Source organism: Balaenoptera borealis (genome assembly GCF_965194805.1).
Source record: "Balaenoptera borealis genome assembly, chromosome: 4".
Taxonomy (NCBI): domain Eukaryota; kingdom Metazoa; phylum Chordata; class Mammalia; order Artiodactyla; family Balaenopteridae; genus Balaenoptera; species Balaenoptera borealis.
Window position 1 is genome coordinate 69,170,972 of NC_138861.1, and position 19,351 is coordinate 69,190,322.

Sequence of the window (19,351 nt, forward strand, 5' to 3'; positions counted from 1 at the left end):
TCTGATAACAGTCGAATTTCCAGGGAAAACTTGAAGAGGCTTTTGTTCCATGTAAATAATTCTGATATTTATCTGTGAATTCTGCATGATTTAAAATTAATAACTGACTTCTTTCTATATGATAATATTCATGGACCCTGAAAATGGTGATAGAAATCCAGATATTCTGAATAAGAGTTTTTGTTCTATGAATTAAAAAATGAAATATATATTTAATAATCCAGTTGATTTTTATTTTGAGAAACACGATTGTTGAGTAAAAACTCTTTGTCTCCAGCTGCTGTAGCCAAGTGGATATTTGATATTGGAAGATAGGAAGCTATACTAAAATCAAGGGATTCTATGATTAGGGCAGAATATTTAAGCCATCATTCATCTTATTAATTGCTCTTTTTCTACCTGAAGATTGGGACCATACATTTAGTGGAGAAACTTTTGTAACATTATTTTATGATGAGTTATAAAACCAATTAATATTGGAGGAGTCACACCTCCAGCATCTCATTGATGTAAAATACTCGGGGAAAAAACTCAGTTGCAACAAAAATATTTTGGGCAGTGTTTTACAAACTGAGTTCCATGGGTTAATAGTTTTAAATTATTGCTCTTCAGGTTCCTTGAGGATTTCAGGGCCAAATTAGTTTAGGAAACAGCATGATAAATAGTCTTCTACTTTGCAGCGCATTCTCTGAAATCTTGTAATAAAAAAGCTGTTTTACTTTAGCCCGACATCTGCCAAATGTATTTAAACTCAAAAACATTTTTTTCATCAAATGAGACCTGCTGAAAAACAAGACACACACACAGAGTCTATTTAGTACTAACCAAAAATCTGTTTAAGAGTTTTCTCGAGAATTTAATGTGTGCCAAGTACATTATGTATCACATACAAATTAGGTATTGAATTTACTTTAGAGATGAGAAGCCTCATTCTTAGAAAAGTAATTTGTTCAAAAGTATAGAATCAATGACACTTCTCTTTTTCTCTCTCTCTTTTTATTTCTCCCAACTGCCTGGTAAAATGGAGTTTGCATAAACTTCAAGCTCTTTAAAAGCAGGCTCCATGTTTTTTTGAGGTTTCCTTGAATGTCTCTTCCACCCGTTTATTTAAACGACAAGGGATGGGTTAATCTCTTTTCAACTAATCATTTAGTTGATGCAATGCAACATGGTTAAAAAAGAATAGAATGGACTTTAGACTGAGAGATTTTGGTTCAAAACTTACTAGCTTTATGACTCTGAGATCTGAATTTCAACTTCCTTCATAAAGCAAGTATGAAAAAAATCTATTTCACCATATTATCGAAAAGCTCAAATGAGGCAATGTAAAGTGCCAGGCACATACTAACCACTCAGGAGCTGCTAATTTCTCTCTGTTTCCTCTTTGGAATATTTTTTATGAAAATGTATTTTCAATATTATAAAGTAGAGGCATCTAAATTAGATTACTCTAGCTGATATTTGTACTCATATTACTGATGCTAAGAGTTAGTAAACTAAATAATCAGAATCCCTGACACTACAGAATGATGGTTATACAATGTCTATCTTTGTGATCCACAACGTATACTAATATTTATTGTGCTCTTTATTCAAAAGAAGAATAGCACAGAGTTCCTAACTCTCCTTTGGACCAAAGGTTCATTGGTGACTGACTCTCCTACTACCCAGTTTAAGATTAGGAGAAATAAATTGATCAGGCAGCAGATATAGGACTACATCTAATTATACCACATCATTGGCAAACTTTAAGGGCAAACTTTAAGTTCTTAATTTAACTTCCTATCTTCCTGGAAAGAACAAATCGACATACAGACACCTTGGGTGGCAGCAGTTCTCTGGAAACATAAAGAAAAAAGCCTCACATTTTATTTTCAATATATGAGAGGAGGTTGAAGGGTGCGGGGATGGTAAGAAAATATACTAGGAGTTCATGTTTCAGTTATTATCCTGCAGTTCGAAACACTGTCCCCAAACCAATGTTTGAGTATTACCATATAATAACAGTGACTACATCACTTATTGTTCACTGATATTTTTTATTGAAGTTTGTAGCTCATGACTTTACATGTGATTGTACAGAAGATTTAAAGGGAAAAAAAAGAGGTTGGAAAGGTTGTACAAGGGGAAAAAAATCCAATAGATTGAAATCTGGTGGGTGTATATGGTAAGATTAATGCCATGTGTAATATATGAGAATGTAAGAGACCAAAGCTTGCAATAGCTATATTCTTGTTCCTAAAAAATGATTTTTCTTATCAATGAGAAATAGCCTAATTAGTTGTTAGTTTTTAAAGTAAACTATCATTTTTTTAAAAGATGTATCTTGAATTAGATTTAATGCTTGGCAAGTGGGAAAACAGTATGAAAAAACTTTTTGAATTATCCTTCCATCTTCCAATACATTCACAGAAGCCATTAAAGGAAATCAAGTTGACCCTTTCTACAATACTTGTCTTTGTAGTTCATAGGCAAAGAGCAGTGTTAGAATATACAAATAAGACTTGTTTATAAATGAAAACATTCTGATTGCCCACAGCTGTTTCAAGACATATCATCTTTTATTACTTAGGATGGTAAAGGAAATCTTTATTTTCAAATGCGGCATGAAAACCAACTTTAAATGTTTTTTTCCTCATCTCTTGATTCATGATGTCATTCAAAACATAAGACATTGTGACAAGTTGAAATTCAAGGCATTAAAAATGTTCTAGAGGACTAGGCAGTGGTCCGCATGAGAGGACACTCTGTTCTAGTCAGTGTATCCTGAGTTCCATCCCCAAAGACCTCTACCTACTATTAAAGAGTTGATGGCATTCATGAATTTTGCCATTTTTTTAGGTCAACTAATACATTTCATTTTGAAGCCAGGACTATTTTACCAGTTTCACCTTCAGAAGAATCAGAGGAATTTTTAACCTTTAAAAAGCCACTTTGGGTATGGATTTTAAACATATTTCCTTGCCAATGTATTGTGAAATTCTGCAGTCTTGGGCCACTGAGACAAACTTAACTTCTTTAAAATTTAAAATCCTCCAATACTGGACTAAGTGTAATCTTTAATAACCTCTCCCTCAGACCACAAAGTGGAACATTCTCGTTTCAAAATTTTTCATTCTGAATGACAATGTTTACCTAAATTAGATACTTAGAAGACAGCTTTACTTTCCTCTTCTTTCAAGCTCTTTCCTTTAGCATTCTAGAATGAAAGAAGCATTGGAATACTTTTAGACACATTTGGATTATGGAGTACTTTGATAACATATCATGTGTACAACTGTCTGCAGAACTTTATGAATTGACTACAATAATTGAAGAGAGAGAAGGACTTGAGAGTAATATTTTCAGCAGTGTAATTATTTGTTCAGTCTCAAAGTAATATTCATATATATAATGAATTATCCTATGACTATTGCTTGGTTATGAATTATTTTGCACAACATACATAATTCCAATTTAATATTAATTTAATGTTTATTAGAAAGATTCATAATAAAGCTCTAAAAGGTACAAAGCTACTAGTAGCATTAACTGCGTTGGCATACAACAGAGTAAGCAGATTAGAGAGTGAACGTGAATTGAGGCAAAAATACTTAGACAAGAAATGCCTAAAGAGTGTTAAAAGTGTTTTAGTGTTTTCTGTGGAATCAGCAGGTTAAAATTATAATATGGTAAACTTCAATTTTATTTTTTTCAACACATCAATAGCATTGGGTACAGTGTTTAAGATTTTTATCACTCTAAGGAATTTTATTATTTTTTTCCTGGATAATTTTTCTCTGTATCTCTAATTTAGGTCCAGTTACCTCACCATGAATTTGCCAACTTGGTTCTGCTCACCTGTTCATATTGTGATTGAAAAGACTTTGTTATCTCAATAGAGGTTTTTTTCTTGTATAGTCTTCCTTGACTTCTTCACGTAAATCAAAGTTCTCCTTTCACATGCCTTCTTAAAAATCATAGTTTGTATTTACCTAAATGTAATAAATATTCTAAAGGGACACAAATTAAGAAAAATTTGTGTGATGTAATATTAAGAGAGAGAAAGAAACATCACACCATAGTTGAAATCAAGACATTTGAATAATAACAAAGATCCTAGATATTAAAGAAGTGCTGACTTTTGACTCTTTTAAAAGAGGGAATAGCAATAACTTTATTTCAAATGAGAATATGCAAAACCATAATAACTACCTGTCTCATTGCAAAAATCACAAAGTTTACAATAATGTAAACAAGCTATTTCCTTTGCAGGCTGGAAATAAAAGGAATGGAGTATGTAGGTATGTGTATAGGTGAAAGTTGAAGATTGATTTCCCTTTTAAAGCAAAGAGGAAGTAATCAGGTTAATTAGTAAATAGGAAAGATTCCTCTTACAGCCTAAGCAGGAAAGAAGCGGCTACAAACACTTTAACTTCTTCTAGTCTAGAAATGAAAATTTAGATATTTAGCAATATTTTCCAGATGGTTTAATAAGGACCTATTTGCTGATTACAAAATTGAATTTACAGTTTGGATCCATCAAATCTATTTTATAAGGTCAAAGAAGCATCTCACGTAGAATTCATTTGCACAAAAATTCTTCCATAAACCATTTTGCAAAGTTGCTGCTTCACTCTTGTGCTTCTATGTTCCTAATTTACTGATGTGCAGAAATCTAACATGAGATATATTTAAAGTATTACTTAGAAATGCATAAGAATTATTTATGTGGTGAGTTATGAATTGGTAAACATGAACTAATTAATTCTTAATACCTTGATACTATAATATACTGGGAAGATCATACATATTGTTATTTTATCTAAAATATTTTTGTTAGAGAAGAAAGGACATTCATGTCAATATTTTCAGAATTGCTCAAAATCAAATTAGGGTTTGGGTTCTTATTTTTTTCCTCTCTCTAAATTTCTCTCTCTCTAAATTTGAATTGACTGCATTGTAGTTCTGCAGTGTTTTGTGCTTTTTGAAGAATGCCCCAAGCAGTAGCACTTTGGTACACTACTGATGGACAACTTCTAAAAATGAATTATTCTTTCACTAATAGGAGGTGATGGTTGATTAATTTGAAGTTGATCCTTAGACAACCCAGAAGAAATATTTTTCCTCTCCCTTTTGGTCTCTATAATTGAGCAAAAAGTCAGTCTTTGAAGTTTTTAATGTCATTTTTTAAAAATAAGCAAATTAGTCAATGGATCTGAACAAGCATGGGGGAAAAGCTGAAGATATTGCCTAAATTTATGTCTATGGGTTCTTTATTAAAATTACTAATTCACTTACATGCTTATCTCCATTATTATGAAAACATGTTACACCAAGTTAATATTAAAAAATTACAAAATGAAATCTCAAAGACTTTTCATCAATATGTCAACATTTTTAGATTAATGGGGAATTTAAAAATACACATCGTAAACTACATTTTAATTTAAGCCATTGTGAATTTGTATTACAGGAAGTTAAGGGGTTTCCATTACCTGCATTTGATTACTACATTTTCCTCACTATTTTTATCTCAAGATGATTGTCCTCCTGCCAGTTCTTTTTTGTCATTATGATTATTTTAGCATAGCAATTATTATTTAAGTATAGTATTTTTAATTTTAGTAGAGTGAAAACAAAGAGGGATGTTCAAAAATTGAATTGGAATTCCAGCCTATTCTCCTTCACAAAATTTATACTTCTCCATAAATATTATCAATTAGGAATGTGAGCTGTGCAACAATCCAACAGCTTCTGAATCAAATAACATGAGGTTTGTTAGCTAGTGTCCTAATAAAGTATCAAGTGAAATAGACCTCAAAGAGGAAAAAAAAGTGTAAAATGTTATGAAAATATTATTTTACTTGGAAATAATAATTTGTTTCATTGGCATAACTTTTACTTCCAGCTATCCAAATAATGTGCTATGTATGTATAGCATATTTGATGAAAATTCACTTCTTAATGGCAAATCAGATAAACACATCAGAAATATGCAAATAAGGTCATGAATGTCACAGGGTATTGCAAATATAGAGTCAGCCAAAGATGGCAAAAAATGAGAAAATTTTAAAATTATTAATTTATCAGTCACTACACATGAAAATGCATGTAAAACAAAGATTAAAGTTCAGGAATTCAACCCTTGCTAGTGTAAAGAGGAATAAATGAGTACATGTTAGACATACACAAATTTCTATTGAAATGTATACATAGTTAACTTTCATCCAGTTTTGTTTTCATTATAGTCATATTCAATTTGGGGGAATAATATCTTCATGTGAAGGTCTTTGGGATCTTAAGTCTCGCTGAAAGCACACCAATTACAATGTATGCGAGTTCAAAAATCTCACCCTTTCATCTTGATGTAAGAACTTGGTAGTAACTAACAGGACTGAATGGCTTTCCGTACCAGTTTATGTATTCAAGTGATTTTCTTCAATTTGGACTATGTAGAGCTGGGAAGCTATTGGCTTCAAATTTCCCTACAATGAAACACAAAAGATAATGGGCAGGGAGGTAGCAATAGCAGAAAATCAGAATCGGCAGCAACAGCAAGCTGAATTGAGGTAGTTTCCCCATTATTCTGTGAAACTAGCTTCTTATTGATGGAGCTGCTTTCACATAGATTACTGTTGGATTGGCAAAACTAGCATAAATACTCATAAATCCACAGACTACATTTGTGTTTCTGAAGTTACCTTAAACATGTCTAAAAAGGATTCTTTCATTACCAAATGTATTCTATGTAACAGATAGGCTAACCACCTTTCAGGTGCTAATATTGCCATAAGTGGTATGAGAAAACCTAATTACTATTAAAGCTTGTGGTTCTCCTGCAACTTAGAGAAAATCTGTAGACTTAAAAAATACTTATGTCAAGTGACTAAAAAGGAATGGTACATAAGATATTTTGAGGTGATATTAATTTAAGGTTATGATATACTCTGGCCAGCACAGAATTTTTTCTTTTGTTATATATTTTAAAACTGTATGTATAGATTACTGGCTATTCGTTAAACTACTCCTTCTAATCTTAAGAAATTCATTTATAAGTGGCTGGTGCTTAAATTTTTTTTGAAAAAATAAAGAAAAAGAAATTGCCAAGATATCACATAACATAACAGAAATTACAATTTGGCAAATTCATTCTAACTTTGCCCTAGGAGGGTCTCCATGCTTGGACACTGCTGGTAAAGATTCTTCAGTAATTGGAGATCCAGAAAGTTTCTTTAAAAGGACTTTTTCCCTCCCATTTTATCCATATATAGAAAAACAAAAAATTGGCAAAAAACTGTCTTATAGTACCATCCTTATAAAATGGATATTCTTCTTGCCATTATTCTTGCATTTTTAGCCAATTGAGTGAATTTAATATCCAACATCAAAATGAAGCATACAAGGGAGGAAAAAATATGATTCCCCCCTTCCCCAGTTCAATACTTAAATCTCTGACTGAAGCTGACTTATTTATAATAAGCTGTGTGACTGCAGTTGGCTTATAAATAAGCACATAGTAACCTATATATTAACCTGCTCGAAAGTACGTTATGCATCTTATTTCAGCCAACATAAACATGCCCATCCCATTTTTCTGGATTATTTTGCAAAAACTGTATAATTTTGTGCTTAGTTTAGGCAGGTTGATTTCTTTTGCATGGCTCATTTGGGCCATAGAGGATTAGCAAAGTTTATATATTGAAAACAGAAGGAAAGATGAGAAAAATGAAAAGAATAATTAATCATATAGTACATACATCAATACAATATCTTCTAAATCTCAATCAGTTGTTTATTGGTTGGCAAACAAGTTTCACTTTTACAACAAATATTAGTAATGAGGTCATCCAACTTTGAGACCATACAAAATGGATCATAAGTTTAAAAAAAATTATATGTGCTGCTAATTTACCTCTTGTATTCCTACATTACTTAAAATCCTGTCAAATAAATAAATTTTCCTGTTAATAAACAGAAGAGTTTTTTAAAAAATCACTTCAAAATAATTGACCTTTCGATTCTTTCTACGAGGGAATGAATTTCTTTTAAAAATTGGTAGTGCAGGTGCCCACTTGGGGAACAGACTGAGCATTCAGCACTTTCACACCCATGGGATACCATTTTTCACATGCAGAAGCCCCACTAGTTCTATTGACACCTCTTTACTTCTAGAATCATAGCTACTCTCTTAGTGATGAACTGCTTGCCAAATATGCTTTGCATTACAACAGATGTGCACTGTAAACAGAAAAGTTCTTCCTGCTCTAATTGCAAAAATGTTCTCGGAAATATTCTGACTGAATAAAGATATATAGTGAGGGAAGGAAGTCTAATTTTATTTATTTTATTTTTTTTGTAAAAAATAATTTGTTTGCATTACTAGAAAATGATTCTTATAAAGTGATAGCTTCATTTATTTATTTATTTATTTATTTATTTTTTGCCATGTGAAATTTTAAAGGAAAAAAAAGGCAAAAAAAAAAAAAAGAACAAAAGAAAGAAAGAAAAAAAAAGAAAATGAAGAAAGAAAGAAGAAAGGAAGGAAACTTTGCTCTCTTACTGGTAGACAAACTTGCAAGACCAGCACGAAAGAAAAAGAAAATTTCTTTTTTTTCCACTACATTAACAGGACTCAAATTCTGGAAGAACAGAAAGCAGACTACATGTGCAATGCTAGTATCTGTACATTACATAGAATTGTTCAAATTTTTTTTCTGCCATTAGTTTTATCATCAGTTAATACAGCAAATCATAAAATATGCATTTAGCATATAATTCTAGAATTCCCCTCCATTTCATTATCGATTTTGTTGTTTTATTTTGTACACCTCAGCTATTCCCACTGTGGTGAATTCAGGCTGTGAGCAACTAACAACCACTATGTGATAGTTTGCTTTGATTTTATGTTTGTGCAGCACTCCAATCTAGATGCAGCATTGTTACTAATTTCAAACAAGTGTTCTGGCCTTTTAAAAAATCAGGTCCTTGTAATTATAGTAACAGAGCATCAGAGATGTTAGAACAAACACAACATAATTCAACAAGGCCACAATGAGCGCCATTTTCTTCAAATCTCGTTCATTAACATAATGAAGTCTCCATCTGAGGGGGGGAAGGACGGGAAAGAAGCTGGCACAGGGGAATTTCAGCAATTATCTTTCTCCCCTGGGCTGACCTAAAAAAATCCCAGTTTAAAAAGAAAAAAGAAAAAAAAAAAAGAAGTCTGAGAGTTTGTGTTTGTCGTTTAAGAACAGCATAAAGATTTAGGAGTACACACATTATTACCACTGCTTATATCAACTCAGAACAGTCAACCAGGTGTTAGCAGTTTTGTTGGCTTAAATTTCTGTCATCTTCTATAGGCTAGTGACCAAATGAGCAGGTCCTTTTGAACTCCCCTCTGGAGGGGTCCCATCTTTGTTTGGAGGAACTATAAATCCATCACTGCTACCGCGACCTAGCTGGTAGTAGGTATGCAGCTGATGGATGTGGTTTCTGGAGCCTAGGTTTGGCATGCTTTTGTAGTAAACATCTTCGGCATCACCACATTTGGCCGGTGGGGGTTCGGTCTGGGTGCTGGTGGTAACGCTCTCTGCGGCAGGCACACCAGCCAGTGCCGGCATGCTGGTGTAGAGAGAGTCCCTATGGGGTGACTGGAGATCTTCTGTGTGCTCGTTGGTTAGCAAAGGGAAAAAGCTCTCACTGTGGTCTTGGGGGATCCGCCTTCTGGTGTAATGATGTGGCTGGTGGTTCTCTGTGGAGTAAACTCTTGGGGGCAGCAAAGGAGCATCAGATTCCTCATGAATAAGTTCTAGGCCCAGACTCTCCTCATGGTTAAAGGAGGTGGCATCATCCAGGACAATGGCATCATCTTCACTCCCACTGCCCAGGTTATTCACCAGCTTGTTCATCAAATTCCTGTTCTGTTCGCTGGAGCGCTCATGGTTATTCAGGTAAGACGGGATATAGTTGGAAGTGAGTTCCTTCAGAATCTTTTTCTCTAGGGCGGTCTCGTTATGGTTATAGCCACGGTCTATGATTTGCACACAGTTGCTCAAGTATTCGCCACTGGCAATGCTGTAACTATTGCCATGGTTACCATTCAGTGGTAGAGTATCCATGACACTTGTATCCCTGGCATTGTTCAGAAGCCCCTCTGAAAAAGATTACAAAACATCATGACATTTATATCCAATTGGCCATAGAACACACACACAAACAGAAAAGCAAAAACACCCGACTATGAAGTATGTATAAATTGCTAGCAATTTTAATTAAGTATAAAATGTTTGGAAATAAAAAAATATTAAATCTATATGTACATATCTACATGTATATGTATACTTGGACAATTGATAGAAATCTTATAAACAGACAAGAAGTATTTAAAGTAAATCTTTAAAAGAATTTAAAAAAACCCTATAAATTTGCAATTTCCACACAAACATTGTTGGACAGTATTTGAAACATATTTGGTTATAACTTAGGGGAAAAAACGCAAAATTTTGCCGTAGTCATTCATAGCTTTCAATTTATACACACCAAAGTCAATCCAATAATTCATTACCTTTAATTTTATGTGCTGTCTTAACATTGCAATAGGTATAAAATTAACATAATTCATGTGTGGTACTTTGAATATACTGGTCAAAGTAAAAGATTCAAGCAGTTTCTAATAATCTGATATGTAATTTATAAGATTGAAAATAATCCCTATACACAAAACTACAAAAGGATTATGTTAAATTTGTCAGAATGATATAGTCATGAAATAATGCCTAGTCGAATAAATGGCACTTCAAAATAATTTGCACATAGGAACTTTCAAAACAAAAATATTTGGATTTACTTTCCAATTTTTTTTTCTGCTATAAGTACTTTGGTTACTATTATATATTAATCCGTTAGTAATTGTTTAGGGTCATTAGATAATTCTACAAAAGACTGTAAAGACATGGGGGATCTGATTCCTAAAAACGCAGTGTCAGTATTGAAGGTTCCATTTCATAACGAGTGATGACTTTGTGTGCATATTAAACTTTGGGTTTAAAAGAGATTAAATGTCTTATTCTGGGAAGAAACAGCTGCAGTGAAATAAATTTGACCACATGCTTCTTCAAGGTTTTTGCATTTTCTTGAACAGAAATCCAAGGATCTATAATAGTTCCATAAATCTCTCCGAATGCAACCACAAAAGAAAATAAAACACAAACATTTAACGAATACTGCTAAATAATAAAGGGTATTTCTTTATAGAACAATTAATTGAAGAATTCTATTAAACTTGTCAAAACATCACTAACTTGTGAAAATATAGCATTCATTCTATATCTGTGATGCAGTTATGTTTACCAAAACTGAACTAGTTCATTACTTGTTTAAATAAAGTATCCCAAATATAACAATTTTTATATGGACTTCTGATGCATACTCTGTATTCAAGTAACACAGTTTTCAAAAATAGCAATGCATTAAATACATTAAAAAAGCAGCCATCACAGACATAGGGTGAAGCGATTTATTTTCATGTTATAAGATATCTTGTAGACAAATCCACAATGTTAAGAAAAAATAAAAGTAAATGCTTTTTAAAGGGCCATATGTGATGGGTGATTGTTGCTGCAGAGGCTGCTATGGTAGGCTTGATGGTTATGGTTGAGCAACTGATGCATTGAAACGTGTTTATTATTTCTGTTGTCAATGCATTGGGTATGGCTTGAAAACAGCCATAGTTAAATAAACTGGGTATGTTGCATGTGACATGTATTTGTATGATGGAATGTAGTAATGAAAATTAAAAGTTTATGAATTACTTAGCAAAAATAAATGCTTAATTTAAAAACAATTTAACTCACACAAACATTACATGAGACTTAACAACTATGTTATGTGACACAATAAAAGAATCAGACAACAAAAGCGTCTAATCTCTATTAACATATATTTATATAAGTTGATTCATAGGTTCTTTAGTTTTTAAATTGTGAGATGAACTGTTTTTAATAACTACATCATCTATATGTGATGCAATAAAAGTGAACTAAAAAAAATTACATTTGATATGCAATGTTTAGCTTTACTCCCATACTTGTCTCTCTGTAGGGCTCTAAACGACAGCATGAAGAAAAGGAAAGAAAAAACAACAAGTAAGCTTACAGCGACAGTAGAAGAAACATGAGTAAAAAGCAAATTGATGATATGCAGAAAAAAGAGTCAAAGGAAATAGTTCCACTGCCCCAAAATTCATGAGTCTGTGTTACATGGTTTATCATAATTAAAAATACTGAAATGTTAGTCAGAAAATAAGAAACCCCCATAATACATGCTAATGAGTCTTTAATAAGCGTTTCTGCAGTTCATAAATTTCAAACAAATACACACTTATTTTAAAGTTAAAATTATCACACCAACCAAAGAGAGTAAAATCTTGAGGGCAAGCTATGACTATTTCCACAACTATAATTCAGTATTATGTATATGTGTGTGTGTATAGGTTAGGACATACTTGCTTCTAAGGAATGTCATTTAACTTTAAAATTTTTCAGTAAGATTATAAATAAATTCTTTCGTTTATATACAGAGAAAAATACCACAGTTTGAACTTTTCATAATTGTGTTTTCTCTTATGTATCTTCTCTTTTCATGTACAAAGGTTATTTTTCTCCCACTGTACCTATACAAATGCTTTTTATCATTTGTAAATTATACTGATCGATACTGTCATTTCTGGAGCTCATATTCAAAAGTTGTATAACTATGGAGAAAGAAAAAGGTTAAATGCAACCATTATGCTGTATCAAGAAAATGTGAGGGGGAAAAAATACCACCAATCAATATCAGGTTTTCTTCTGGATTGCTGCACAATCATATGCAATCTAACATTTTAAAAGTTAATCCTTTAAGAACAATAGTAGCAAAATTATTAAAAAAAGAAAACCGTCATATTTTAATCCTGTCAAAAAACCTGCTCTTGCTGATTTTGTTTATAAGAAGGTTAAATCATCACAAAATAAAAACCAGCCAAGTCATTGGGCTATATCATTTCAAGAGATTCCAACTTGTTATAATTTAGCCGTTGCTTTAGAGATACTGTTTTTGTACTTTAAAAGTCGATTTGCTTCTCAGCAAAAGACCAACAATATTTCAAAATGCAGAGAAAATTTCTTTTAAAGTTTCAAAACACATTTAGAAAAAGAATTGGAAATAAAAAGCCAAACTAGTATTGCAACAGATGGAAATTGCTAGTAGGCTCATTATGGCTCCTTCCGTAAATGATAACATTTTAGAACTGGAAAGCACATAAGAGATAATTGAAGTTCAGCTCCTGCTTTTTAAGATGAGGAAGCTTCAACCACAAGAGACTGAGCCTTATCTAACACCACTTCTGCTAACCGTGGCAGAACTGGGATCATAATGGGAATCTTCTAGATTGACTCTGTGCACTACTATCTACCTCCTTCTCTTCACATCTGCCTTAGGCTTTGAAAGCTATAACAGAATATTTATTTATATACTTTATACCATAACCTTGTATTCTTGACAACTATAATGTATTCTTCACTATATCCTATCCTAAAGATATGTTTTTCTTTAAAGTTTTAGAATTGAATTAAATTACTTTAAAATGTAAATTAACTTGTAAAAGCATGACTTCTCCATATTACATTTTGTTGACAGGTTAACTATAATAAGATTTATCTAACACAAGCTAAATTCTCCAATACTGACAAGAAGATAATGGTCCAGAAATACTATGCATGAAGTTTTAAATATTTCCACAGATAGAATCTGAATCTAATATAATAAAATTATATTATTCATCTTTATTCCTAACTCTATATGCATTAGTAATACTGTAACATATCTTTACATATTTTAAATAAAGGCATCACAAACAAAAATGGATACTTTAAATCTGAATGCATCTTTGCTTGGATGGCATTGGTACAACAGAATTAAAGGACCAACAGAACAGAACCAAGTGGTAATTCAACATAAACCACTCCAGTACATACCGAGCCACCTATATTTCATGTAAGATTTCACCTTGCCAGTAAGAATATAAGTGCATTCATCTGAAAGCATAAGATTAGTAGCAATATGACAATCACCAAGTTTTTTGTTCAGTGGTAAAAAAATTATTTTAAGCACTACCATAGTTTCTTAACATCTCAAAAATATTAAAACATAAAGTAGTTGAACAATTCCATTTCTGACTCTGAAAACCAATAATAAAATTATTTACTTTTGTTTTTAAGAAAAGTCAGTAGAATTTAATTTACTGGCATAAACATCAAATCCATTCCGAAGAATCCTTTGTGTATTTTTTGATAATTTTAATAGCAATATTCAGTAATAGGCTCGATAGGAATAAAACTTTGGATTTATATGGTATTATTTTAAATTTTGTCGTGAGAATTTCACTTTGATAGTGTTTATAATAGTGTTCCATCCTTAGAAAAATCTCCTAACTTAGGATACCAGGAGTAAAATAAGACAAGAAGGCAGATACTGAATTAAGGAAAACATACAGATTAATGATTGTTAGTTTTTCATTATTTAAGACATTAGAAATTATATCTGAATAATCAAAAAAGCAAAACAAAATATGATCTAAATTATTACTTATTTTAAAACAATTTCCAACAACTCTTTGCATAAGGTGAATAATGTAGAATAGATTTAATATGCAAATATGGTGTAAATCTTCATTTAACATCTTTCAAAACTTATTAATATGTCAGAACAATTTACAATACTCTAAGGACACATTTATGTCATTTAGCCCAATGAAAATAAAGAGAAAAACCCGAACAAGACTCTATAAGGTCTGCAAAATTGTTCTGACAAACCACATTTAGTGCATTATGTAATATACACATCATTGAGTGCTACAATGAAATAGGGACATTGACAAATGGTAGACAATGTAAAGGGGGACAACCATGAAGAAACTTTCTCCTACTGATAGCACTGAGGTTGCTTTACTAGAAAATGGAGGACTAAAAGAAGCCAGATTAACTGCCTTCAAGTATTTAAAGGATTGCCACAGACAGCAGAAAAATGCTCTGCTCATCTTTGTTCTAGAAGGCAAACCTAAGCATCACGGCCAGAGGCAAATTTCGACTTGGTGGAAAGAAAAAGTATTTATAACGAATGGAGCATTTCAACAATTGAATATATAAAATCCTGAGGTAGGAAGGGCCTCATTAGAGGAAATACTTAAGCACAGGTTGACAGAACATCCACAATGTGGTAAAGAGGATTCAATGAGTTCTATCTATTCTTTTGATTCTAAGTCTATGATTCTTAGGTGTAGGCCCTTAAGAAACTGGATAAAACTGACAGTTTGCTTAATTATTTAATCCTATTGGAAAACAACTTGACTATTCCTGAAGTCACTTCTGACTTACTGGCTTTGGTATTTTTGAAATAATTTAAAATTATCCTTCGTATCTGACAAGGTGTCACCTGGGAAACTCAGATGGTTTTAGACACCCAATGACCATGTTGCAACAAACATGCTTTTCTGGAATAAGCATGCACACCAAGTTTTTCACACTCATGCCACTAATCTTTTACCTCTGACTGACAAGGAAAACACACACACACACACACACACAAAGATTCCCAAAGAGGATAATAGAAATTTTATTCAAGATTGTCTGGGAAAAATTTAAAATATTGCTAATCTGTCTCATGCAACTTGAAGGAACCACTGAAGTCTCTTTGTTATTGTGAATTTTCTTTCAAATATAATTTTAAATAGGTGTATCACTGACTAAAATTTTTCTTTTATGACACTTTTACTTGAATAAGTTTTTCCTGTGGTCACTTTATTTATGATATGAATATTTTTAATTTCTTGTGCCCCAATACATTTTTTAGCTTAGAGAAGGTAAAAAGTCACATAAAAATGCTTACATTGTAAGTGGTTTTAAAGAGATTTATGCTTATGTGTTTGAGATACAATTAAATTTTTAAATCATTTACAGTTGGAGGATATACAGAGGAACCATATTCAAAACCCTTGTTTTTAACATGCAGCCACAGTAGAAAAAGCATTTCATGACCTTCCTGAGCCAGTTCATAGAGGCAATATCAAGCTATGGTAGAACCTGATCTGCTACTGTTCAATTCACTGTTCTTTCCACCACAGCTTATTTCAGTGTTTTCCATGGAGTTGATCTAAGTGCTTTCATCAGTAGTGATGTTTGTGCCTAGAGTGTGCGTCATGGTATAACAGAGTAAGATTACTTTCTTGATCTTAAGATTGCTGAATCAAGTCTTCCTTTATCTTACTTACCTTAGGCAAATATCTCATTTCTTAAAATGAATACATAGGTATTTAATATAGAAATCAATCAACAACAAGAAAAGCACTGACAAACCACAATACATTTTACAACATTACAGAGAAACAAACACATATTGATGAATCAAGCATTTGTTTATCAGAAGGAAGGAATCCATTTCTTACTAAGAAAACCTAAGGAAAATGGAAAATAAAAGCACCAAGAGGGGTGGGAGGCAAAAAGAGTCTGTGCGTCTGCTTCCAAAAGAAAGAAAAGGCAGGAGGAAAGAAAGAAAAATAGAATGTGGCCATAAAAGCTACATAAACTGGGACTCTCACTTGAAAAAATTAAGATAAACTCCAGCACACCTTGTGCGTTGTACATGCTGACAGAAGGGTTGTTACAGACCGCCGGTTCCCCAAGCAATGTATTATAGGGATTGTTAGTACCATGCGGACGAAGCAGAGCATTGCTTATAAGATGATTAGCCATGGCTCCTGGAGCAGCCCCATAGAAAGACAGAGAAAAAAAAAGGTCAATCAGGCAAATGTGTTTGAAAAAAAGGAAAGGAAACATTTAGAATGACAACAGTTGATATAGTCCTGATTACAGGCAGGCAGCTAGTTCGACTCAAAAATATATGCCACTAAAGCACACGTTTCCAACAAGGCACATATCCAACTCAATGGGAAAGAAATTAAACGATTTACAATGTTGATTAAGCCACATTTCGGGTCTTCTCTTTCCCAGAGTGTAAGCAAAAATATATTCCCATGCTTGCTAAAAATGAAAAATGTTTAAAAAAAGCAAAATATTGTCTTCCATATAAACAAAACATATAACACAAAACAAAAGCTGAAAGAAAAGTTTAAAACACAGAAAGAAAAGTTAAAATTAAACAAAACATTCCCTCAATCACGGAAACCATTGGGTTGTTTTCAATGAAATAATAAAAGGCAACATTTATGATAAAACACTCATTTGGAGAGCAGCTGTTGACACAACAGAAGATTTTGACATTACTTAAAATTCTATGAAGAAGAATTCTTTAAATTGAAATAAACTAAAATGCAATCACACTTATTAGTACACCATAGTAAGCATACTAATTAGGTGAACTTACAAATCTGATAAAATGATCATAAGGATATTATTTTTAAATATTTTAAATAAAATATTAACTTCATGGTATCAAGCAATATATATAATTCCATTTTCCATTTTCCAACTGGTTGTTTGGACTTTGGCATAGCAAAGTAACAAAGTTAAACTCTTTCATCTCTTTATGAACAGATGTACTTAATCTCTAACATACTGTCAGTATGCATTACAACCTCCCACCCTCAAGAGTCATTTAACCAAAAAAGCAAAAAATTGAGAATGACAGTTTTATTAAATATAATTAGGCCATGTATGGAAATGATAGGCAGAATGTATATTTATGTTAGATGATAAAGAAAAATGAAGAAAGAAAAACACAAATTATATAAGGATAGGTTGAAAACATAGGTATATATTAATTTAAATATATATATTAGAGAATAGAAATATATAGAACAGGAGAAAATACTTGCAAACAAATTTACAAATATTTGCAATCCAACAAAGGACTAGTATCTGGGATATATGGGACTTTGGACAACTCCCAAAAGTCAACAGTAAAAAACAATCAACAAGAAACAAAACCAAAAACAATCCAATTAGAAAATGGGCCAAAAGTATAAACAGACATTTTATGGAAGAGGGTATACAGGTGGCAAACAAGCTCATAATGAGAAAAGAACTGTTATTAGTCATTAGGAAAATACAGGTTAAAACCATAATGAGATATTACTACACACTTAAAAATGGTGGTGACAAAAATGCTGGCATGGATGAAGAGAAACTGGATCACTCATATTTTGCTGGTGGGAATGTAAAATAGTACAGCTACTCTGAAAAACAGTTTGCAAGTTTCTTATAAAACTAAACATGCAATTACCATACCACCCAGGAATTGTACTCTTGAACATTTATCCCAGAGAACTGGAAATTTATGTTCACACAAAAACCTACAGATGAATGGTCTTGGCAGCTTTATTTGTAATAGCCCATAATGGGAAAGAGCCCAGATGTCCTTCAAGTGGTGAATGGTTAAACAATCTGTGGCACATCCATACCATGGAACACTACTCAGGAATAAAAAGGAACAACTATCAATACACATAATGACCTGGATGAATTTCTAGAGAATTATACTGGGTAAAAGAGACAATTCAAAAACTGAATGATTCCATAAATACATATATTCTTGAAATGACAAAACTATAGAAATGGAGAATAGATTAGTGGTTTCCAGGGTTTAAAAATGCAAACGGGAGGGAGGTGGGTATGGTAATAAAAGGGCAGCATGAGGCATCCTTGAGGTGATGGAATGACTCTGTATCTTGGCTATGGTGGTGGATACACAAACTTACTCTTGTGATAGAATTGCAGTGAACTAACACACACACACACACACACACACACACACAAATACAATTAAATACAAGTAAAAGAGAAGAAATCTGAACAAAATTGGAGGACTGTTTCAATGTCAGTGTCCTGGCTGTGACACTGTAGTACAGTTTTACAAGATATTACTGAGGGAAACTGGGCAAAAGGTACATAATCTCTGTATCATTTCATACAACTGCAAGTGAATCTACAACTATCTCAAAATAAAAAGTAATCTATATTGAATGAATATGACAAGAACATTCAGTCACTCATAGAAATGTTAAAAAAATGAAAAGGGAAAACTTGGCCATGGCAGTTTTAATTTTTTCTTAATCATAGCTCTTTGTTATATAGTAAATTACCAGTCAAATAAATATTTTAACCTCAAAATTGGGTAAGTGAACTATTGATTTAAAGGACAATAAAGCTTGTCTGATCGCTAGAGCTAGAAAGTTTCAGTTTTATCAGGAAATAAGCCATATGTTTGCATCCTACACATTCTGCAAAGAACTAGCATAGAACTAGCACAGAAGTTTTCTATGTGCTCGATGAATATTTGCTGAAATTGTACTTCATATACATTTAGATGTCTTTAC

The 19,351-nt window shown here is 32.4% G+C and overlaps 1 protein-coding gene across 2 annotated transcripts in view; it reads right to left on the reverse strand.

Annotated features, from left to right (window-relative positions):
- Positions 1-2,019: 2,019 nt before the first annotated feature.
- Positions 2,020-19,351, reverse strand: part of ADGRL3 (adhesion G protein-coupled receptor L3) — a 563,380-nt gene continuing 546,048 nt past the window's right edge. For both annotated transcript variants that reach the window (XM_082390059.1, XM_082390060.1), the window contains 2 exons: positions 16,646-16,774; positions 2,020-10,138 (listed from right to left, as the gene is read on the reverse strand). In XM_082390059.1, the coding sequence (XP_082246185.1) occupies positions 9,339-10,138; positions 16,646-16,774 (929 nt within the window). In that variant the 3' untranslated portion in view covers positions 2,020-9,338. The remainder of the gene's footprint in view (positions 10,139-16,645; positions 16,775-19,351) is intronic.